This window comes from Rhododendron vialii, chromosome 5a (assembly GCF_030253575.1).
Source record: "Rhododendron vialii isolate Sample 1 chromosome 5a, ASM3025357v1".
In the NCBI taxonomy this organism is placed as follows: Eukaryota; Viridiplantae; Streptophyta; class Magnoliopsida; order Ericales; family Ericaceae; genus Rhododendron; species Rhododendron vialii.
In genome coordinates, this window is record NC_080561.1 from 35,091,544 (window position 1) to 35,116,567 (window position 25,024).

General features: G+C 37.8%; 1 protein-coding gene across 6 annotated transcripts; it reads left to right on the top strand.

The window, feature by feature from the left end:
• The first annotated feature begins 21 nt into the window (after positions 1-21).
• Positions 22-23,920, top strand: LOC131325065 (ubiquitin C-terminal hydrolase 12-like). 6 transcript variants are annotated; one of them, XM_058357112.1, is made up of 32 exons: positions 22-185; positions 457-523; positions 1,023-1,170; positions 1,267-1,424; positions 6,178-6,443; positions 6,519-6,737; positions 6,833-6,941; positions 8,413-8,528; positions 8,737-8,835; positions 10,925-11,034; positions 12,065-12,139; positions 12,497-12,575; positions 12,664-12,810; positions 12,900-12,980; positions 13,076-13,195; positions 13,455-13,577; positions 14,216-14,293; positions 14,442-14,530; positions 14,634-14,742; positions 14,842-14,910; positions 15,048-15,158; positions 16,716-16,771; positions 16,918-17,095; positions 17,199-17,300; positions 17,383-17,454; positions 17,642-17,707; positions 18,437-18,502; positions 20,734-20,820; positions 20,975-21,091; positions 22,254-22,328; positions 22,484-22,570; positions 23,398-23,920. In XM_058357112.1, the coding sequence occupies exons 1-32, from the start codon at positions 156-158 to the stop codon at positions 23,437-23,439; spliced, it is 3,351 nt and encodes a 1,116-aa protein (XP_058213095.1). In that variant the 5' UTR covers positions 22-155; the 3' UTR covers positions 23,440-23,920. The 6 variants fall into 6 exon arrangements, with proteins under 6 accessions (XP_058213095.1, XP_058213096.1, XP_058213094.1 ...); XM_058357113.1 differs by having other exon boundaries at positions 20,978-21,091; XM_058357111.1 differs by having other exon boundaries at positions 22,484-23,920.
• The last annotated feature ends 1,104 nt before the right edge of the window (positions 23,921-25,024 follow it).

The following is a 25,024-nucleotide window of genomic DNA, read 5'->3' on the forward strand; positions in this document are numbered from 1 at the left end:
TTAGCAATTCTAAACCCGACAAGCCCTCTTTAACAATTTCATCGATCGTATAAACGTTGCATCCTCTCTCTCTCTCTGTCTCTCTCTCTCTCTCTCTCTCTTGATAAATTTCTCCACAGCAACTCTCTTCGAAGATTTGCTGATCACACAGCCACATGACTCTCATGACGCCTTCCCCTTTAGACGTAATTACCCACGAATACTTCATACGCATATATATCTGTATATCTCTGTACTATACCAACTTTGCTCTTCGTATTTTTTTCCACACGCACTATCTCTATATGCATCTGTACGAGCACTGTACAATTTTGATGTTCGAGTTGGTTTACGATTTGGGCTGGTCCTGAATTTCGAGGTTTTTATCGATTTTAGGGCTTCGATTGGTCAGCAGTGCTCAATTTGCTAGATCCAATCACTCTTTGACTTTGAAGGTTTTTTTGTTTGGTTTTTCAGCAAGAGGATGATGAGATGCTAGTGCCGCATTCAGATTTGGCACCAAACGGACCTCAACCCATGGAAGGTATATTGGCTGTCTTTTTTTGACTGTGTTAAGTTTTCCAAAGTTTAGGTTTTTACTTTTCTTGATTGGATTAATTCGCTCCGGGTTGTATTCAGATCTTGGATTTTGCTTAGTTATAACTTATAAGTAATCAATTAATTTAAAGGCCCCGTTCAGTAGTAGCAGGGAAAGGAAAGTACAGGAATGTGTTAACTTTAATGCATTTTTTATGATGGGTTTAGTTAGCAGGAGAGTTGTGGGACCCACATCTCAACCCTTCGAAAACTCGTCCAGCAAGAAACACAAGATTTCTGCATTTCTACACTAGTTTCTCCATAATTTAGACTTCTACTTCACTATAATTTTCCCGGAATAGTTTTCTTGCACTAATTTCTTCCCAACTGATCGGGGTAGATATGCACTTCTTTTTGTCCTTTTTTTATAAGATTGCAAAGTTTCCCGTTCATTATTGACTCCTAATCCAACTTTCCATACAATGTGCTCTTTCAATTTCGTTCAGTTGTGCCTGCAGAAGCCGCTAATGCAGTGGATACTCATACAGTTGATGATCCACCGTCGGCACGGTTCACATGGACAATTGAAAATTTTACGAGGTTGAATACTAAGAAGCTCTACTCTGAGATTTTCCTTGTTGGAGGATATAAATGGTATGTTAATTTGTCTATATTTTAGCCGTAACTTGATTTTGACTGTTAGTCATTAAACTTAAAAGATTATATAATCTGTTGTGTTGCATGGGCCAGGAGGGTGCTCATATTCCCAAAAGGGAACAACGTGGAACATCTGTCAATGTATCTAGATGTTGCAGATTCGGCTACTTTGCCATATGGGTGGAGTAGATATGCTCAATTCAGCTTAGCTGTGATCAATCATCATACTACCAAGTTTACAGTTAGGAAAGGTATGCCTTTAATGGTGTTTATACGTATCGTATTTGAAAAACATGGAAATGAAATTATTATAATCTTTATATCTTCTGGATACGTAATCACTACCTAGAATTGCACAGACTGTATAGTGTACACCACCTGTGCGCTGGGCTATTTTCCCTTTCTCTTATACAAAGTTATGACTAGCAAGTAGCGATTTGCTTTATGCATTGTGTTTATTGGTTATGGCGTCATGTACGTCTTTACTTATACATCGTGTTCATTGTGCATAGTTTGTTATCTTTCTCAATTTATGTTTTGTAGTATCTTTATTTAGTAGGTTCATATCCTGGATGGATATATCATTTTTCGGTATAATACTTTAGGTAGTTTTACCAACAGTTTTATGTTTTGAAAATCAGAACCTGGAGCCAGCGGAGAGGGGATTGCATCATGGGTCATTGCATTTACTTTAACCATTGGGTCAACCGGAGTTGAATCATGATGCTTTAAATATGTCATAAATACAACGATATCTATTTATGAAGAAAAGCATTACAAGTTGTGCACAAAAGACTGAAAAGAGTACAATGCATTAATGGAAGTCCTACAAATGCATCGCATGTTATCTACAAGTGAAAAAAAGGTTTTGGGTTAATTTTCAGTTTTTTTTTTTTTTACGCTACAATCCCATATCGGTTCAGGAATGAAAAATGAGGCATTATTACACTCTGTAAAAGTTTGGCCTCCGACTATACAAAAATGTGTCGGCCTGAGCAGTTCATCCCTTGCACTGCTTTTGCCACTTGGCATTGCATGACCGTTGCAATACACACATTTAAAGCGTTTTCAACGTAATAAATTTTTATGCTACACTGATTGGAAGGACTCATCATTTTTGGACCATTGAATTTAGTGGTTTTCACTTTTCAAGTTGAAGATCGATTTTTGTACGAACGGTTTGAGGGTTCATCTTTACTGGACTTGAGAGTTGAGACTAATCGATGGTACAACCAGTTCATCTGCCCCGGTTTTTAAAATTTTTGTGTTTGTGCATCTTCTATATATGGTATCAGGTATATATGGAAAAATTCTCATTTTTTTGGTTGGAATACATATGTATGCTGGTTTCTAAGGGTCCAAATCTGTCAGTTCGGTTCGGTTTTTGGGATGTTGGGGACCAAACCGATCGGTTCGGGGTAATATAGCCATGAACCGACCCCGACCGAAAAATCAATGGACCGAGATCGATTCGGGGTGGTTCGGTTCAGTCGGTTTTCTCGGTTTTTTTTGGGTCAGCATTAAGATTGAAATGGACAGTTGAGATTGAGATGGACAGCTGAGATTTGTTTTTTTTTTTTTCAAGGTTTAAGAGGGATGGCTTTGATTGATCGGTCCAAATTGGTATGGTTTTGGTATATCGGTTTGGTTCGGTCCGGTCCGATCCGAAGAAATTTTCAGGTAACTGAGACCAAACCTAAAATTGATTGGTTCGGTTCAGTCCAAACCAAAGCCGAGCAAACCCACCTTTACCCCAACCAAAAACCGAACCGATCAGTGGGTCTTTTCAAGTTTTTTCGGTTTGTCGGTTTTCCTTTCACCCCTACTGATATCCATGTAGCAATATGTGAGTTTTTGTATGGCATGGAAGAAAAAGGTAATCACTTCACGCCTAGGTGAATGGAATTGTACTTTGCAGTTGGTAATGCTTAGGGACGTGAGTTGCTTAGTGTCAAATTAAGTTTTTCTTGCCTGGTTGATGACAATTGTACATATTGAGAAGTAAAAAAATGTGAATTTGTTATAGATATGCGTCATGATTCTATGCCAATGGGGCTTCCATCTTAAATGATAGTGGAGATCAAAGGAAAAAAATGAGTCATAGTTCAAATATTCCTCTTTTTTGGTGGTTCTTTTCCTCCTCCTCTTTCTCTCTCTCTGCTTTTTTGTACTTAAGGAATAGCATATAAGAGACTGGGAAGAAACTAAATAGTACGTACGTGATTATTTCCCTGAAATATTCTAGAAACTAAAAGATGATAATCCCTCCGTCCCCTTTTAAATGTCTACTATGGGAAGCCGTGCATTTTCAAATTCCAAAAATACGTATTTCTATATATTTTTATTTTTTATACCAAATTAAAGTGAGCACTTTAATTTGGTGTAAAAATATAAAAATAATAACTCTTGATCAAACGGAACTGGTGGGAAAAATTGTAATAACTCAAACGAAACTGGTAGCAGATTTGTCTAAATTTGGTATCTTTAGATTAAAAAACAAGCCAAGTAGGGTGTTAGAGTTGTGCTAGACCAATCAGTCTCTTTTCAAATGGGTCATTGGCCTGGAACTGGCTTCAAGTGGAAAAGTATATAAATATACACCAGTACACGAAAATAATAGTATCTTGCCATCACAACCTCACTATGCACAAAGGGCGAGAAATAAATCCAAGATGGCAGCCAACATTTCATTCCTCTTTGCAAGGATTTGGGGATAGGTTACCATTTGCTGCCTCCTTCCCCGTTTGATAACAGTGATAGATGTATGAGAATATGGATGAGATTCGTAAAGAGATGGTATTAGGATTGGGATCGGTAATGAGAAGGGATTGATAATGAGTATGTTTGTTTGGGGTGAGATTAGATGATGGGATTGGATTAATAGAAGAAATTGGTAATGAGAAGGGGTTGGGATTGGACTATGAATACCAAGTCCCAAGGGGTAATACCCCTAAAGTCCGGCTTCCTCATCCCATGGGATTCACAATCCGGAGCCATTTGTGTTACCATACAAGGAATTAATAGTCCGAACGGACTATTAGTCCAATCCCATGGCCGAATCAAGTTATCAAACGGGTAGTCCGTTCATATTCACTAGAATTGGATTTTATAATTCTCTTTCTGCAAATATTAATCATCAAGATCTCATCCGTGGCTGTCCACGTCAAAAAAATGTTACTTCCTCCGTCCCAAATTCTTGGTCCTCTATGGTTTTACGTGCAATTTTCAATGGCCTATATCTCTTAATGTATATTGTTTAAAATATGCAATATGGATCTTGTTTGATAGATTTCAATTATTTCTATAAAATAATGTTTTCAAAAACATAAAAAAATATACATTGAGAGATCTAGGCAATTGAAAATTGCACATAAAACCGTATAGGACCAAGAATTTGGGATGGAGGGAGTACCTGAAAAGAGGTGTAGCAGTCAAGAATCTGGATGCCATTCTATTGAAATGTTCCTTGAGGACCAATTGTTTGTTGTAATAGTAGTTTGCTAAAAAATGAAGTACTTTCAAAGCTTCTTCCTATCCAGTCTATCTCCCTAGGGAACTAGGTTCAGTACTGATCAATTTCCCAGCCCTTTCAGTTCGTTAGACCTCGCTGACATTTGTATCCACTTATCTCCTTCCATTGCTGTTTCCTCAACAAAAATCTGATTAGAGTTGATGTGATGCCAAGGATTGTTGTTTTGTTCGTGATTTCAAACTCGTCTCCCTTCCTTGTTTCCAAGGCTTATCATTTGTTATAGGTACATGGCACTCATATATATATATTTTTGCCTTAGTGGAGCTAATCCACCTGGACTGATCAGTTTCCCAGCCTTTCCAGTTCAGTAGACCTCGCTGACATTTGTATCCATCTATCTATCTCCATTGCGGTTTCTTTAACAAAAATCTGATTAAAGTTGAACGGTCGATGTGATTGCCAGGGTTTGTTGTTTTGTAAACTGAACCCTTATAGTAACTCGTGATCTCTAACTTTTTCAACAGAAGACGAATGAATGGGAAAGGTAATAAGTCAAAGCATATCCTTTCCGGTAGTGTCAAGATTCCCAAATTCCAGACTTCTTCAAACTCTCTTGTAGAGGATCACCAATTTTTCCAAATCTAAGTACAATCATTTGTTTGATGACGCAGATTTTTTCTGACATTGAAAAATCTGTCTATAACGTTTTCCTATGTGGAATAGGCTGAAGAGAAAATTGGAGTTCTAACCATGTATAGCATTATATCCATTAGATTGGATATCTTTTCTTAATACCGTTCTGGTGGAGAAGGGAGGTCTGGGAGATGAAGGTCATTCCTTTATTTTTATTATAGAGATTGAAAAGGGGTGGGTTATGTAGTTTCGGACTCTTGCTTTCTTTTGCTTTTGGGTTCCTTTGGTGGACTCTGTCCTTCGATCCTCTGAATGTCATTATTATTATTATTATTTTTGGGTGCAACGGAAAAACAAATGTGTATTATTCTTCTCTTAATAAAATTGATTTTGTTGATAAAAACAGTAATTAATCGGGAAAACAATTCTTTTGCTTTTGGGTTCCTTTGGTGGACTCTGTCCTTCGATCCTCTGAATGTTATTCTTTTTTTTTCTTTTTTTTTTTTTGTGGTGCAACGGAAAACAAATGACTGTTATTCTTCTCTTAATAAAATTGATTTTGATGATAAAAACAGTAATTAATCGGGAAAACAATGTCCCCACCCCATTTTACCCCAAAGGTGTTGAGTGGGTTTGTTATGTGGGAGCAATTCCGTGCAGAAGATATGTTAATTTCAGTGTGGGAAAACATAATTTGTCAAATCAAGGCGGGAAATTGTCATTTGGCATGAATTACTGCTTGTTATCTTCCTAAGCATGTGAAGGGTGACAGTGCTAAATGTTGAAATTTGGTGCAAATTCTTAATACAAATTTTTGTTGCTTTATTGACTGAAAGCCTAAAAGCCTTGACTTCATGTGGTAGAATTACTACTTCGGTGCTAATTGTGGTACTTTTCAGACACGCAACACCAGTTCAACGCCCGAGAAAGCGATTGGGGTTTCACTTCTTTCATGCCTCTTAGTGAACTGTATGACCCCACTAGAGGTTACCTGGTGAATGATACTGTTGTAGTTGAAGCTGATGTTGCTGTTCGTAAGGTTGTTGATTACTGGTCACACGACTCAAAAAAAGAGACTGGTTATGTTGGGCTTAAAAACCAAGGAGCTACTTGCTACATGAACTCTCTCCTTCAGACATTGTACCATATTCCTTATTTCAGAAAGGTTTGCATATTCGTTCAACTTGTCTGATTTATTTAAAACACCACGAACTTGCCTTATTTGTACCACTATATTCAGGCAGTGTATCATATGCCGACAACCGAGAATGATATGCCGTCTGGGAGCATTCCTTTGGCTTTGCAGAGTTTATTCTATAAGCTTCAGTATAGCGACACTAGTGTAGCAACCAAAGAGTTGACAAAATCTTTTGGATGGGATACGTATGATTCTTTCATGCAGCACGATGTGCAAGAGCTTAACAGGGTCCTTTGTGAAAAACTTGAAGATAAGATGAAGGTATGGCACTTAATAGCTAATCATATGATAAACTTGATTTTCTTGACATAGCCCCAGGAGGTTGTTTATACTCGATTGTGGTTTTTCTGGATCAGGGAACTGTTGTGGAGGGTACAATACAGCAGTTATTTGAAGGTCACCACATGAACTATATAGAATGTATCAATGTGGACTACAAATCAACCAGAAAGGAATCATTTTATGGTACTACTTTCAGCCTATAGTTACAAGTAGAGGTGGTAATCTCAACCCACATTTCTTAACCCGCCCAAATCCGCCCACTTATAACCCAACCCAATCCGCCCATATTGTATAATGGGTTGATATGGGTTGGACCCATATAAACCCATATTTACATGGGTTTAGATGGGTTAAAAATGAGTTCAATATGGGTTAGACCTAAAATACCAATTCTTGCACAAAATCGCTTCCTGTACGGGACCAAATTCGGTCTGCTTTATTCACTTCAATTAGATTCCCTTGCAAATCCCCACTCACTCTCTCTCTCTCTCTCTCTCTCTCTCTGACTTTTGGAAAGAACTAAACTAAAACAAATCTGGATTTGGCAAGTTAAAATGGGTTAATTTTTTTTTATTTGATAATTTTGCGCTAAACTTTTCAGTCATCCATTCGTGCAATTAATTTGCTGAGATTCGTTTTCAATTATGACCGGTCACAATTAATTGTTACCGGTCATAATTGATTTTCAATTCGGATCATCCAAAAACACTTTGGACGTGAGCGATTGGTCTTCATAAAACCTTCTTTACGGAATGGTCTGCAAATAAGATTTTTTGTTAAAGGACAGAGAAGAAGACTTCAGGTGGGTTTGGATTGTTAAGTCAAAATGATTATTCTTTTTTGTCTTTATTCAAAAAAATTTCGCATTTGTTAATTTTGCTTTAAATTTTTGTAACTTATTGATTCGTTTCGTCGAGAGGAATCAAAAAAATAAAATTTTTTTAATCGAAACTTAGTTTTGTTTTTTACAAAAAAGATTATTTTTTTACTTATTTTGTCTTTATTAAAAAATTCATGAGTTTCGATTATAATTTTTTACTTTTTTGATTCCTCTCATTGAGACGAATCAATAAACTACAAAAGTTTAACGCAAAAAAACAAATACAAAAAAAATTAAAAAAAAGAAGAAAAAAGTCACTCAATTTTTAATCCAAATGCACCCGAAGCCGGCGTTGGTATACCGGATATTTTAGCTTAGGGAGAAAAGGAAGTAGAATGGGTCGGGTCGGATGGGTTTGGATCATAATTTTTTAATTTTTCGATTCTTCTCTGAATAGAACTAATAATCGACAAAAAATTGACGCGGAACGTACAAATTGAGTTTTAATCATAAAATTTTACTTTTTTGAATCCCCTTATTGAGACAAATCAGAGAAAGGAGGGGGGAAGAGAGGGGAAGGGGAAAAGGAAAAAAAAAAAAAAAAAGGAAAACGGGTCGGGTCGGGCGGGTTTGGGTTTGGCCTGACCCATATTTAACCCGAACCGTTCCAACCCGTTTTCTTTTTGAACCATATCCGACCCGCCCATATTTGACCCACGACCCGTTTCAACCCGCCCAAACCCGCCCGTTTGCCACCTCTTACACGGTTACACCACAGTTATTCAGCTGTATCTGTAGTCTTAACTGTCGGAAATGTATTGTCGTATCGTATAGATCTTCAGCTTGATGTAAAGGGATGCCGTGATGTTTATGCTTCTTTTGATAAGTATGTGGAGGTGGAACGTCTTGAGGGTGATAACAAGTATCATGCAGAACAGTATGGGTTACAGGTGGGATGCTTTTGAAACCTGTTTTTTTAAATTCTTTAACTTTTCTGAGTTCCAAGAGAGCTTTACATGAATCGAACAATTTGGATGATGGTCTGAAGACTCTGAACAACCATTAAATGGTTGATAATGTTGAGTAGTTTGTTCTTTTGTTTAAATTTGATGCAATGCAATTCTCTCAGTAGAAATGATGTATTCTTTACCTTTCCAGGAAGCAAGGAAGGGTGTCCTGTTCATTGACTTTCCCCCGGTTCTTCAACTTCAGTTAAAGCGGTTTGAGTATGATTTCATGCGGGATACCATGGTAAAGGTTCGTATTAAAAATCCATCTTCTCGCCTTCTTGATATGATTCTTATGAGCAGGTGCCGTTTCTGTTTGTTCAATATGTTAAGTGTTAGTGTTCAACTAGTATTGTGAATAGAATAAAGAAAAAACACAAGAAATTGTTCATTTTCCAAAATGCGTAGACGGGTTCACCTTGAGGTGTATTTCCGGTATCATGCAAGAATTTTTTGTGTAATAGAATTTTAGGTAACTTGGGCTATGGTTCGTGAAGACACCAATCGACATCTTATCAAAGACAAAGGATGTAAAGAAACAATAAAAAAATGTTAATCTATTTTGTGACAAAGGATTTTATCTGTGGTAGGACCCTTGTTCTTCACACTCTCACTCCATGCATCAAAGGTTTTGAAAACTCGTTTGGTGATGTTTGTTTGTCTTTGAAGGTTCACGTTGCTTCATGGTTTAGGCAATCTACAGTTTTGGGTAATGATGTTTTGTGAGAGGTTTCTATCTGCCTTCCTGGTCTGTTTTGTTGTACCTCATTCCTTTAATCCATTGGGAATGGAATGCAAGCTCAATGCCTCTTTCCTAGTCGATTGGAAACTCATCTTTCTTGGTTGTTATTCTGAAGTTTCGGGTGCTTGGCCTCTTCTCATGGTTTGTGGATTTTAAGAATGTGATGGGTAGATAGAACAAATAACTCTCTTGATATTAAATGCAACATGTTATTCTTAAGCAGTAATCAGGCACCCATGGCCATGGACTTATGCCTTCAGTGCAATGTTTTGTGAAAGAAGCTTGGAGGAGTGTTAATTTATTAACAAGTCAGGATTCATTTTTATTGCATAACTTAACTGATTTCATTTCTAGGATCATTTGAAACCCCCATTTTCCCCCCTATCTCTAGTTTGAATATCGTGATTTAAGACACTTTAAGATTCTTCATGTTTTATAGATAAGGTTGGAGGGAAGCCATAGATGAGTCCTTGACTCATGATGTTTGGCTCCAACATCTTGTTCTCTTTTCTGGTGAAAAGGGTCAATTAAATTCGGAGCTCCTGTAAATCCTGAAGTTGCTTGATTTATTTGACTTCTCGTTATTTCTGTAAATCAGTTCCTCCACCCCTCAAAAGTACTCCTATAGCACTCCCTCCAAACAAGCCAACATCAAGCACAGTGGCTCAAGGAGCCACACTTTCCTCTTACGGTTCCCCACTCTACCATACCTCCACCCAAACACAACATCTACCCGATCATCCTTGAACACCCATATGAATCACAGAGAATAATGAATTTAATCGATACTTGCCCATCTTCCATGGTTTTCTTTCCAAGTAAGTTGCAAGTTGCAACAATGAATGGAGATTTATCTGTAGTACCGATTTAGACTTGAAATCCTCCCTTAAGCTACAGGGATATGAATTTCAATCATGAGGGCACTTCTGTATAACGATTCTATAAGTTTGTATCAGGTCCTCCAAAAAACTGAGAATGCAAGTCTGTAACCTTTAAGTGAAAGTTAGATGTGTCGTATGCCACATGTTTTCCTGATCTCTGCAAAAAGCTCATGTGAAAAACTTAATATCTATGGCAGTTAGCATGAGATGCTTTCATTATTTGGTTGTGGTAGAAAACATGTCCCGTCCCACTCTCTCTAGTTTTCCTAACATTGATGTATCATGTATGCACAGTATTCCATAGTTCTCATTCATAATACAATACAAGAAACCGAACATGCATCATTGGAAGAAGTGCGATAGCTTTATAGGGCCCCACTTTGCCTGGTTTGTATAGGGTCTTGGACAGGTTTCAAGTATTCAGTTCCATTATTTGTCTTACTAGTTGCAGTGTTTTTCCTCAATTCAAAATACGTTCTGGGGTGCTGTGCGGGGGCGATGGGCGAGCAAGAGCCTTTTTCTTTCTGCACTACGTAAATAGAGGGCATTTTGGGTCTATAAGCATGACTTATTATTACCCTTACTCCCTAATATAGATTTTCTTGTTTCTTTTTGCAAAATATGTCTACAATAACTGGTTGACTTGTGTATAAAATCTTCTGCTTTTAAATCTTAATATTGAAAGTTTGAAACGACTTATTCTACTTTTGAACCAGATAAATGACCGGTATGAGTTCCCTCTACAACTAGATCTTGACGTAGAGAATGGAAAATATTTGTCGCCTGATGCAGATAGGACTGTTCGCAACTTGTATACACTTCACAGGTACTTTCAGAAATGACTCAACGCACAACACTACCTGCTTGTTTTGCAAAATACCCACTGTCGTAAGAACTGTGAAGAATTTATTTGGAGATGTCAGGTTGCCTTCCTAAATTCACTATCTAATAATTTCTCCTAATATCTTGATATTATGCAGTGACTTAAAAAGATGGCATGTATGTACAGCTTTATTTCTAACGTAACGTGTAGCTTAGGTTTACCAAATGAAGCCCCCTTCCACCTTGTTTGGTGGTTGGATGAGGGAAGAACTCAACCTTGAAGTCATGGGTTCCCCCTTGAAGGAAAGTGGCCAAAGTTATTCTCATTCGATTCCCCTTGCTGGAAATAGTTTGGATAAGTTGCATCTTTGTACTATATCAGCCATGTATGTCAATTATATAGAACCCCAGCATTATAACCCCTTGTCCCATGTGGTTTTTAATTTTCTGCCTTTAGTATGAATAAATATGTATCTTTTTGTTTCCAAGTATCTGTGGAGATTGCTATATAATTTCTATTTGGGCTTTGTCTATTTCCACCCTCCAGATGGATGGTATTGTCCTACACGGCTACACCATCTTTAGATTGATGCAATCGGTATTCAGCTGTTTTCTTTTCTTTTTTTTTTTTTTGAACGGCAAAAAATAAATTTTATTAACCTTTGAAATTGTTACAAAGATTAATAGGACAAGGATAGCGACAACAAAGTGTCCGACCCGAGACCCAATCCCTTGATTAGCAAGATGCCAACCTAGGAAACAGCTGAAAGGCCTAAAGCCCGGATACATGGGACAAGCCTAACAATCAAACAAGGCTGTTTTCAACTCATTGATGTATCAATTTCTTGGATACATTATACAACCAATCATCCCTTACCAAAATTAATGTACATAACATCAAGATTCAAGAGTACATTGTAGACATTTGTAATAACTTTTATTTTACGATTTTATCACAGGAGTCAGAATTGTAGATCTGGCATATAATTGGTCTCTTGTAGCAGAGTTTTAATGACATCGTTGCTTGTTTGCAGTGTTCTGGTACACAGTGGTGGGGTGCACGGTGGACATTATTATGCTTATATCCGGCCAACCCTCTCTGATCAGTGGTATTTTATATGTTTGCTTTGCCATGTTTATTCATGATTTTTCGTTGTTTGTATGTTGATATTTATTTTTTCTGTTTAATGGTGCTCATCAAAGCTTTTTGGGAAAAATACTGGAGATACTAGTCGTAATAATACCTGTGGTGTTTGGTATCACCATCAAAGCTATTCAATCCTTTTAGTTTTCTTGGTTGCTGGTTTTGTTTGGTAAATAGTTTTCATACTGCTTTAGCATTGTTTAGCAAGTAAATGTGCTTGAATTTGAGATTTTCTTTCAAGTTAGTGTTATGGTGCACCATCTTTTTGGTTGTTACCAGTTGGGTTACTTGACAGAATTCACAGGTAGTGGGTTGATTGTAGGTTTAAATTTGATGATGAACGGGTAACAAAAGAAGATATAAAAAGGGCCTTGGAGGAGCAATATGGTGGTGAGGAAGAGGTAACCCTTTGTATAACAGTGCTATGCACAGTTATTGTAATTTTCCTTCAAGCTTCTTTCTTTTATGTTCTTTTCTTTTGTGAAACAGCTACCACAGACAAACCCTGGGTTCAACAACTCTCCATTCAAGTTTACAAAGTATTCTAATGCATACATGCTTGTCTACATACGTGAAAGTGACAAGGACAAAATAATATGTAATGTGGATGAAAAAGACATAGCGGAACACCTTAGGGTAAGATATTTGATTGTGCTTTTCAACTCAAGTTCATGATATTCTTCGACCAAATGAAATATACTGGGTGTGTGTACATCAACTTTCAGATAAGGTTGAAGAAAGAACAAGAAGAGAAGGAGCAAAAAAGAAAAGAAAAAGCAGAGGCACATCTCTACACTATCATAAAGGTCACAACTGTCTAAACTCCCCTCAAGTTGTACCGTTGCTAGAAGTTTTCTTGGAATTTTTTTTTTTTTGCTGAATAAGTTATTTGCTGTTTCAGGTTGCTCGCAACGAGGATCTTCTTGAACAGATTGGACGGGATATTTATTTTGATCTTGTGGATCATGACAAAGTTCGTAGTTTCCGTATTCAAAAACAAATGCCTTTCAACCTTTTCAAGGTATTCAGTACCATTTTGTTATCATTTGATTTTGGTTTGCTTTTCACTTGTTGAGTTGCCAGTTTTAGGTGGAGTTAGGTTTATCTAGTATCTGATCATGTGTCTGCCTCTTGATATATTCAAAATTTTAAACTTAGTAGATGTGTGAAAATTTGCACTGGTTATGTATTTTAAGATTGAGTGATGCTATGCTATATTTATCATCTATTCTGTTTATGATGCTGCTCTTCTGATTGCATTCTATTGCATTTATATCCAGGAGGAAGTTGCCAAAGAGCTTGGTATACCGATACAATGTCAACGTTTCTGGTTGTGGGCAAAGCGTCAAAACCACACATACCGCCCGAATCGCCCATTGACACCGCAAGAGGAAGCTCAATCTGTAATTAACTTTGACTTTTGGCTCATTTGATGTGTTGCACTTTCCATCAGTGTGTACTTTTTCCATAGTTAAAACAGCTCCATCTGGCACAGTTTACTTTTGATATCTAATGCGAAGAAGGATGATTTTTCTAAATTGGTGTTGTATGCAAATGGAATGCGGAGTTGGTGACTTTTCTAGGTTGTCTGGGATACTCTGGATGGAGTTGTGGAGCTTCTTTATTGGTCCCCATTTGCTCGATGTGTATTATTTGGCTCGAAAGGAATCTTCGGCATTTGGATTGTTTGGAGAGTCCCTTGCATGGACTCAATAGTTCTCTTGTTAGTAGTTTTTAAAGTTGGGAGTAAAAGGAATGTAACCCTTCTCTCGATCAATTTGTTAGCATATAGATGTGTTTGATACACATGGTAGTGTGGGGCCTCTTTATCTTAGGCCTCTTTTTATGCATGGGTGCCATTCTCTTGATGCCTCTATTATTGTATGTTCTTTCTTATTTAACTATCGTGCTGATGGGTCTGGTAGATGTATCTTCTCCATAGCATGCTATGATGGCTTCTTCCATGATCCTGTTAAAGTGTTTGGAGTGAATTGAGCCTTAAAAACTGATGTAGCTTTTTTGTCCCTTCAATGCATTTTAGGTTGGACAATTGAGAGAGGTATCCAATAAGGCAAATAATGCAGAGCTAAAATTGTTTTTGGAAGTGGAACCTGGACAGGTAACAACAATTCATTTGGATTTAATCAATCCAACCTCTTTTGTTGCTCAAGTTGATTTCAAGGACTTTGTTTGCGGTTTTGTTATGTTTGGTTTCTGATATAAACGTGGAGCTTTAGGCACTGAGCTTGATGTGCGCAACTATGCAGGATTTGCGGCCAATTCCTCCTCCAATCAAGAGCAAAGAGGACATTCTTCTATTTTTCAAGCATTATGACCCTTTGAAAGAGGAGCTCCGGTACTTAACATTCCTCTCATTTGGGGTGTGGTACTAATTCTTACCCTCCCCCCCAACCCTTTTTTTTTTCTGGTTAGTTATTCAGGTTGTTCTATGTTGTCAGTTATGTTGGGCGGCTTCTTGTGAAAGCCAATGGAAAGCCGGTGGAAATATTGACAAAGCTAAATGAGTTGGCTGGATTTTCTCCGGATGAAGAAGTTGAACTCTTTGAGGTCAATTTGTGCTGTTTTTAACGGTTTTAACATAATTTTCATCTTCCTTGATTGCCTCATAGCTTGGTCAGTCATCTTAATCATCCTTTTGATGTTCAGGAAATAAAATTTGAACCTACTGTGATGTGTGAACGCATCGACAAGAAGCTTACTTTTCGGGGTAGTCAGGTACGAGTATAATCAACTTGTATCCGTTACTGTTTATATATTGGGTGTTTATGCATAGTTTTCCATTTTCATCTCGTTTTGGTGGTTGTATGTGTCAACTACTGATAAATGTTTAACCTATTCTCCTCCTTCTGCAGCTTGAAGATGGTGACATCATTTGCTTTCAGAAAGCTCCTCAAGTTGGAAGCAGCGAGCAATGTCGCTACCCTGATGTTCCGTCATTTCTAGAATATGTGCATAATCGGCAGGTATTCCAGAGCCTTTGCCATGTGACTCTGTTTCTTCTATATGGCATGATGTGTTCTCTCTCTCTCTCTCTCTCTCTCTCTCTCTCTCTCTCTCTCTCTCTATATATATATATATATACAGTCCGGATCTCCTAAGGGATCCCGCACGGTCTTACCGTGCGGGACTCCCCTTTCCCGATCGAATTGCGACGATCCGAGCCGCTCAAAGTGATCAGAACGTGATTTTAAGGGTACCCGCAAGAAATCAGCAAAAAAAATGATCGGGAATGGCTTGATCCGAACAGTTTTTTATTGAACGGTTCAGTAAAAAACTGCTCGGATCAAGCCTTTCCCGATCATTTTTTTTGCTGATTTCTCGCGGGTACCCTTAAAATCACGTTCTGCACACTTTGAGCGGCTCGGATCGTCGCAATTTGATCGGGAAAGGGGAGTCCCGCACGGTAAGGCTGTGCGGGATCCCTCATTGGATCCTAAGTGTGTGTGTGTGTGTATATATATATATATGCTTGTGGATTGACAGTTTCCCTTTGTAACGTTTTTATTTTCTATTTCTGTTCATGTTTTAAAGATTTCTGCAAACAGTTTAGGTAGATATGTTTGGTAAAAAAATGTTTCTGGTGGAGTTTACCATGAAGTGTTGCAGAATTCCTTAGTTGTCTAAACATAAAAAGAGTTTTGACATATTTTTTTAGTAAGAACCAGGCAGGACAAAAGCACTCGTGCACAATTGACCAGAACCTATTGCACAGTCAACCTAGGTTCGAAACTCAAACCTATTGCACAGTCAACTAGGTTCGAAACTCAAAAATAGAAAATAAATGTGTTTCCAGATCTGCTAGTCTCTCTCCCCCCTACTACCGTCCCTCTCTTTGTATACCATCATCACCTCCATTCTGGCCAAACTGTCACCGCCACCAAAAAGTACCCTACGTTCCTCGCCATATGACTGTTCAAGATTATGCTGCCCACCTCCGCCTTCTATTCTTCTGCCTCCGCCACTCGGCGAAATCAAATCAAGACCTGGCCCCAACCCACTTCTTAACTCAAGAAACCCATGTCTGTACCACCACTAATGTGCAATTTAGATTGATCCCCTCAGGCCTCGACCCTCGAGTTTTTTGTTTGCTTCTTGTTTCTTTTACAGGAGGTCTGCCCTTTCTACACTTGTTGAATTACGTGTCTGGTTCCAGGTGAGAGTGGAAACCGATCTCGGTAACAGCCTGTCTTTCATAAAAGTTTCTCTGGTTCAATTTTGGGCTGCACAGTGGGAGTTAAAGAGTAGTTCATGAGTTCCATTTTTATCCTGAGCATGTTATATAGTTGTTGTTTAGCCAACTGTCACATCATCACTCCATTGAATAAATTGTGAACATAACATACAAAGAGGAATGCACCTGCTTCCCTTGCCCAATCATGTTCTGCAAACTTCGGATTTTTTTCAATTATTTGATTCTCAACATACATGATAAGATCCAAAGTTGTCCTTTCTTGTCATCCTGATCGCTCTATATCAAAACAACTTCCTGAGTAGTTTTGCTCCTGATCTATGATTCATAGGTTGTTCGCTTCCGTTCTTTGGAGAAACCCAAGGAGGATGAGTTTTTTCTTGAATTGTAAGTTCTTCCTATTCCTGAAGGTTGTGTTGTATTGCACAATCTTGATAAAAGGATCTAACTAAGATTTGGTTTCTTATTTGTTTTTGTTTTCTATGAGGATTTTCTTACCAACATGAATTTTGTTATCCTTGTAATTATGTAAGATCGAAGCTTCACAATTATGACGATGTTGTTGAAAGAGTTGCCCGCCATCTTGGCCTGAATGATCCATCAAAAATAAGGCTTACAGCTCATAACTGCTACTCCCAGCAACCTAAGCCACAGCCAATCAAGTATCGAGGAGTGGAACATCTATCAGACATGCTAGTTCACTACAATCAGGTTCTTCAACAACGTTACTCTGATCTGGACTTCTCTTATTGTACTTCTTACAGTTACCATAACTTCTATGTTCTAATTGGCTGATTTTGCCCCCCTTGGGCAGACTTCCGATGTTCTTTACTATGAGGTATTAGATATCCCTCTACCAGAACTGCAAGGCCTGAAAACTCTAAAGGTTGCTTTCCATCATTCTACCAAGGATGAAGTAAGTGTTACTTTGTAGCAGTCATCTCTTTGGTATGTGTTAGATCTAGTTTCTCAGTCAATACTGATTTAACCATTTTCAGGTTGTAATTCATACGATTAGATTGCCAAAACAAAGCACTGTTGGCGATGTTATTATTGACCTTAAGACAAAGGTAACTGTAACTTCATGTGCTTCTAGCATGACATATTCGCCTATTTCAGTGATATGTAGCTATATTGCCTGAATTTTGATAATATTTTTCTCTCTTCGGCTGAAGTATACATTTCCTAAGATTTACTATTCCATGGCGCTTTCACCAAGAATCCACTACCCCTGGTGCTTTTTTTTTTCCCCAACAGGTTGAGTTGTCTCATCCAAGTGCAGAACTTAGATTGCTTGAAGTTTTCTATCATAAGATCTATAAGGTAATGTTCAAGAGTGAAGCTATGACTGTACTCATAAATACAAAAAAGCTAGCACTGTGTGAACTTGCGAAGTGCTCATTGAAATGAGTGTATTTTCTTGGATGGTATGTGGTTGACAAGTCAAGAAAGGCCTATCGCTAGCCCAAATATATTTTCCTTATGCACCTATTCTGCTTTCAATCAAGGTATTCATACCTTGGGATCTGTAGCGCCTACCGCACATAACTCGCACTAATCTACTAATAGCCAAGGATCCGTTTGGTCGTGGGTCAAAAAGATAATTACAGATGTCTTCCCGGCTAGCTCTTGCTTTGCTTGCTATCTCTGGCTTGCTTTCTACGTATGACTAGTATGTTGTGCAGTTCAATTGCCGTGCTCATGGAAACCAATTTTTCACCTTCACCTGATTGTAGATCACCCTGATTTCTTACCCGTGAAAACAGATGTAAGACAACATTAAGATGGAGTTTTATGAAGCAATTGTACAAATAAAATTTGATTTCCGAAAAGATTCTGCCTATACGAACATTCAATGATAACAACGAAAGGCCACTCTAAACAATAAAGCAAAAAACATGTATTTATGTGGGCTGTGTTGCGATTTTTGTTAAGAATTATAGACTTTGCAAATTGAGAATTTCTGGTAGGCTAATAAATAAAAAAGCATTGATTTGATCTAGAGCTTTCCTATAGCTAGTTAAGCTTATTCTGTCACCTTACATTTTGCAGATTTTCCCACTCAATGAAAAGATTGAGAACATTAATGATCAGTACTGGACATTACGTGCAGAGGAGGTAAAATGTAATTGATTTACTTGTTGGGTTAATTCACATTGGCATTTAGTTTCTTCACATTTTCTTATTTTTGAGAGGTTACGAATTTCATATTATTCTTGATGTCTTGGTCAATGCTTAACTAGACACAACAGTGCTTTCATTCAACAGCTTGGGCTGTTGGTTATTGGTGAATGAGAAATATAACCCAAACCTTCATAACCTAAGCTGCTTGCCCTTTTATCTTGCAATAAAAAACTAGCAACTACACGTGTGCCTTCATATGTTATTGAAGGATGCACCTCAGATCACTAAGCCGGGAATAAACATTCTAGCTCTTGGTTGTCAAATTCTGGGATACCTCTTTCGGGATGATGATTGATACTGACTATTATTTCTTCAGATTTGCTGAAATTTATGCTTTCATTCTTCTCTTTTCCTCTAAAATTTTCATCTTTGGCTTCTTCCATAAGGCGAGGTTTCAATCCTTTTTTGTCAAATTTTCTTATCCACTTTTTAGGGATGAATTCTTTTATTTTTTTCTTGTCTTCCATCTTAAGGCAACGCTCAGATATTTTATTTGTCAAGGTAAATCTAAAATGAATGTAAATTAGTATACACATTTATTTTCGTATGCATAACCATTAAAAAAGAATGACTTTTTGTTTTTGCAAACACTATTGTCTTTCTCATTTCCTAACTCAACAAACCTAGAGAGGGTGACATAGTGCGGCGTCTGGGATTAGTGCCACCCTTTCCCTGTTACTACTAGAGAGGTTATTTGGTCAAATTGGATATTTTTGGCATTTAGAGAGGTGTATAGGCTCCATTGATAGTTCGGTCTCCTTCAGTATTTTTGGCTTTTTGGCCTTTTGTTCTTCGCTTTCAATTTTATTTTTTTTCTTGTCTTCCATCTTAAGGCAACGCTCGGATATTGTATTTGTCAAGGTGAATCTAAAATGAATGTAAATTAGTAATACACATTTATTTTTGTATGCATAACCATTAAAAAAGAATGACTTTGTTTTTGCATACACTTGCGTCTCTCTCATTTCCTAACTCAACAAACCTAGAGAGGGCGACATAGTGCGGCGTCTGGGATTAGTGCCACCCTTTCCCTATTACTGCTAGAGAGAGGTTATTTGGTCAAATTGGATGTACCTGTATTTTTTGGGGGTTTTTTCTTTGACCAAGTCCCAATGCCAACAATCTATCTCACTCCTTGCGCCACCGGGATGCCAACATGAAGCCGCTGCACTTCTAACTGATCCAAATGAAAGAAAAGCATTTTGCTTCTTTCACCTTACTTGTCCTCTATTTTTGTCCATTTCTTTTCCTTCCCTCCAATAATCGAAGATACAAACACAACAGTCAGCAGAAAAGGTCTTTTACTTTCTAGTTTGTTTAGTTGGGAGTCGAGGGAGTGTAGTTTATAGACTAACCCTTGATCAATTCCTTGGCATGTTAGATAATTTTGGCATTTAGAGAGGTGTATAGGCTCCATTGATAGTTCGGTCTCCTTCGGTATTTTTGGCTTTTTGGCCTTTTGTTCTTCGCTTTCAATTTTACATGTGTGGCATCCCCTTGATGCCTTTTCAGTAAATTTATTTCCTATAAAAAAAGTTATTACCATTCCTTGCGACAGCTTGTTACTATGTAGCACAGACCCTTTGTCGGAGGTCACGCACCAGGTGTCTGACATTCAGATTTGAAGTTTCCTATTTTTTTTCAACTTTTTTGATGTTGAGACACTCTAAAAAATGCTCCGGACGCTCTTGGGATACTTGCAAGACACTTCGAGGATGTTAAATGAAATAGTGGACTCTTGTTAATCCTTAGATAAGTCTTTTCTACTTTGTGTGACATATGATGGTTTATTGACTATAAAGACATACATGGGGAACCGCCTTTCATGGGAAGAGTTTTGTGAATTATGTACAGGATATATGGTGTTACATGCTAATAATTAGAGCCTTTTTTTATTCATATAATTGCGTACATAATAATTTCCAAAACGCGTCTCCAATGTGTCGTGTCCCCAATTTTTTGAAATCTGCGCGTCAGAGTGTCGATCTTGTGTTTGTGTCCTGTCACGTGTCCATGTCAGTGCTACATAGGCTTGTTATATCAATGGCTCAACTAACCGCTTTAGATGTGCTGATGGGTTTTATCTTGACTGTTGTGGTGGACTGACATTTTTGTCAGATAACAAGTGGTTGTAAAGGCTTTTGACATATTTGTCCTTGTAACAGATCCCAGAGGAGGAGAAGAACCTTGGTCCACATGACCGTCTTATTCATGTTTATCATTTCATGAAAGATACAGCTCAGAACCAAGTGGTAAGTTGTTTGGTTGGAATTTGTGAAGACCAAATTTGTGGTTTTTCCTTGCATTACTATCACTCGTTAGGTGTTTGCTTATGTAATTTGGTGATTTTGCTATACAATGGTGTCATTTTTCTAAATAAGTACTCTCTTTTCTCACTTCAAACAGCAGGTCCAGAATTTTGGGGAACCTTTTTTCCTTGTCATCCGTGAGGGTGAGACGTTGGCTGAAGTCAAAGTACGCATACAGAAGAAACTGCAGGTTCCTGATGAAGAGTTTTCGAAGGTAAAACTATTTCTTAGTAGTTAACAAGCAGTGTTCCCGTGGCATGAACGGGGAGCGATTGCATATCTTAATTAATGGAATGAAAGCTATTGGACATAGTTGGGCGAGGGTGAAATATTAGCTCGAAGAGAGGAAGTGGTTCTAATTTTTGAAAATATAAAATGACATTAGACAAACCATTGCTTTTTGCAAAGAAAAATAAATGAGGATTGACGAATTCGAAAGTTTTTCAATGGTAGGTATGTGGTATAAGATATACATGCTTGTATTCGTTCCATATGCAAATAAATGATAGTGAGCATTCAAAGTTGTAGAACAATTAGTGTCACTTTAAATATCCAGATAAAAATGTACATCACATGTAGCTTGAGATCAGAGATACCCCCGTTCCAGATTCTCAAATAAGTACTTAAAAAATAAGGACCTATTTTGAAACTTAAAAATAATAGGCTTACAAAAATAATTTTTCAAATTTCTTTTTGCAGGGTTTGATAGATCTCATCGAAATCTATCAAATAAGATCCATATTGCATATTTTTTGATTTTAGTAAGCTTATTATTTTTAAGCTTGAAAATTGCAAATAAGTACTTATTTTTTAAGGGTTACTAACCATCTATAATTTGGAAAAGGAATACAGGGACTACATAAAAGCTGAGGAAAAGATGTGGTGGTTGTGTGTAGGAGTTGTTATTGCAGCTGTGGTGGAAATATATAGAAAAAATGATAACTTTATATGATACAAGGTAGGTTTTTTATCATCAAGAATAGCAATATGTTCTCATCTTAACTTGTACCTACCTAATGATGCATTATATGATTTAGTAAAAAAGTTTATACCACCAAAATAGGTTACGTGCAAATCGCTTTTCTTTTTGTTTTCATAGATATAGATTAATCGATTGTTCACATTAGATTTACAATTAGATTAATTTCATAATAAGAGAAGTGAGAAAATGTGCTTTTTTAGAAATATAAAGCCACGTAGGTGAGAGAGTCAATGAGAAGACTTATTTTTATTTTAGGTAATAACTTTGCTTTGGCATATAATTTAGCTAGTTTGCTTGAGCTGTTGAGCCTACAAAACTCTCTTCCAACTCCAAGATGCATCCTTCTCTTACAGAATGTGCTTGGTCAAAACTTACTATGGAATTTTTTTCTCAGTGGAAGTTTGCGTTTTTATCTTTGGGTCGTCCTGATTACCTTCAAGACTCAGACATCGTCTCTAGTCGTTTTCAGGTGCATAAATCTCTCTCTCTCTCTCTCTCTCTCTCTCTCTCTCTCTCTCTCTCTCTCTCTCAGTAGATATGGACACACACTTCTATGCTCATTCTTGCGTTGCGTCACTTAGTTGAGGTGGTTAACATTCTTTTCTTTTGAAATTTTGTTTTCAGAGAAGGGATGTTTATGGTGCTTGGGAACAGTACCTCGGGTTGGAGCACTCTGACAATACTCCTAAGAGGTCATATGCAGCAAATCAGGTATTTAAATACCTTAAAATTTCTTTAACAAGCATTATTACAGCCTTACAGGTTTAGTGACATGTTCAAAAATCAGGGAGATGTTATCAACTGAGGTTGGCTATGTGACACATCCCTATGATGTTGGATATTTAGGGTGTGTTTGTAGCAAAGGAAAGAATGGAAGTATGATTTCCCTTCTTTCGTTTGCTTTGTAGCTTAGGAGAAAAGAAGAAATAAAACTGAACGGAATATACGTAGAAAGTTATTTCCTTCACGCTTCCCTTGAATTCTCTACGTCTTTATTATTTTCTTCACGGTTCTCTTGAATTCTCTACTTCTTTATTATTTTCTTCACGCTTCCCTTGAATTCTCTACGTCTTTATTTACCTATTCTTCTTTGCTAGTTCAAGGTTCTGTTTGGAACTTAAGAATGGAAATGGAAAGGTACTAAGAAGAATTTTCCATTTGAATTTTTTGTTTTTAACATTTTATTCTCTTCCTTTTCTTCTTTTTATCTTTGCTTAAAATCGAACTTGTGGAAGTTTATTTCTCCACAACTTGCCCTCTCTTCTTTGCGAAACCAAATGCACAAAATAACTGTTTTCCAGGAAAATTTCTTTTTCCATTCCTTTGTCTTCCTTGCGAAACCAAATATAGAAAGATAACTATTTTGCCGGAAAATTTTCCCGTTCCTTTCTCTTATTTTCTCCTTCCTTTGTATCCCCCTTCCACAAGTCCCGAACGCACAGCCTTGTTATCAATATTGGCAGACGCTGATTTATGTATTAGTTGGTTCCCTCTGCTAAGGTCATTCGAGAGTTGTAGTGACCACCTTAAATTTGCAGAATCGACATACATTTGAGAAGCCAGTGAGAATTTACAACTAGCATGATGCTTGCTGAATCTCCACCAGTTCATGGGCTGAACCTCATAACCGTCCAATGGCATATGTGGCTTTGTGAAGAAAGCAGCAGCATCAGAAAAGAAGCTGGCAGCGAGATAGCTCGAGGTCTAGTTCTTGCCTCAATAGATGTGTATTTTCTAATACAGGGGTGGCGTAGCATATGCAGTATATCCTTCATAGGTTGGATTTCCCTGGTCTTTCACAACCCCCCGTGCCAGGGTGAGGTAATTAGGTGGTTACCCGTTTTAGTTCCATTTGTAATTTAGGAATATATTAGATTTTGGGTCGAGTGATGTATAGGGGGTATAGGTATGTGTTTTAACATTCTTTTTCTTGTGTGTCTGATCCTTTTGTAGTTTATCTTCTGTGCATTACTAAATCGGAGAGGAAGGGGATTGGGGTGGCGTTTATAGTTTTCAATTCCATTATTGTTTCTGGGGTTTCCCAGATCCCTGCAAAAGAAACAAGTATTTGCTTCCCAATTGCTTGTTAAATTAAAGGTTCAAAATGGTACATTCAAACATGGTAGGAGGCAGGAGCTGGCAACAGAAGCCTATGCAAGATGCTAGTGTAGCTTAGGGTTGTAAATGAGCTAACCATTAAACCCAAGGGCTATCTAACCTCTATCCCAAACACTTGCACCATTACTAATCTACAAACCAATGGTATGAAGAGTTGAAAAGCAACCTCTACCTCAATACAAATTTTAGCCAAAAAAATCTGTTTCAGGAATGCCTGGATATTGCCGACATTGTAGCTTAATCCTTTCGCATTCCAGAACCTCAACAGAATTGGAACCGAAGAGGGGTTTTACTAAACTTTCTCCTCTAATGGCATGCTACTTTTCAATATAATCAATCATCCAACAGAGTGCCATGGTCCAGTCTCAGTAACCTGCCTATAGGCCCGGATTGCTCAAATTTGAAGAGCCACCCTTGTTCATTTTGTATTTTTATTTTTTTGACAAGACCCTTGTTCATTTGACAAAACCTTGGTTAACCCAAATTTGAAAAGCAATAGCTTCACATCCCGAACCTGTAGTTGGACCGAAGAGGGGATTTCTCGTCGCTGTGTACCAGGTGGTGCCGTGGTGACGGCCCGTCCTCCCGGACGGTAGCTATGGCTCGAACCGGACATTCCACAGCGGGTCGGGAGCCCCTATGGTCATGCCCAAGGTGGAGTTGCTACGCTGGTTGTCCCCTCCCACCATTTTTAATGATAAAAAAAAAAAGTACCCTACACCACCACACTCATTTCATTTCATTTCATTTAATCTACTCCTAAATCTTCAACCTCAACTGGAGGAGAAACTAACGCTTTATTCTCCTTAATCTGGGAGGAAAATGGCTCCATTTCGTACGGGAATGGGAAGGAACATTTTTAATTATCATTGCCATCGGAAAACCTTATTGCTTGACTGATCTTGAACAATGATGCGCCCCCATTTTCTCAACGATTCCCTTCGCATCTAGGCTAATTTTCTAAGGCGCGCATTCTCAGCATTCAATTGCGAATCATCTGCCTCGCAGCAGGGCCATCAGATTCATCTATTTCTAGATGCGTCTCGC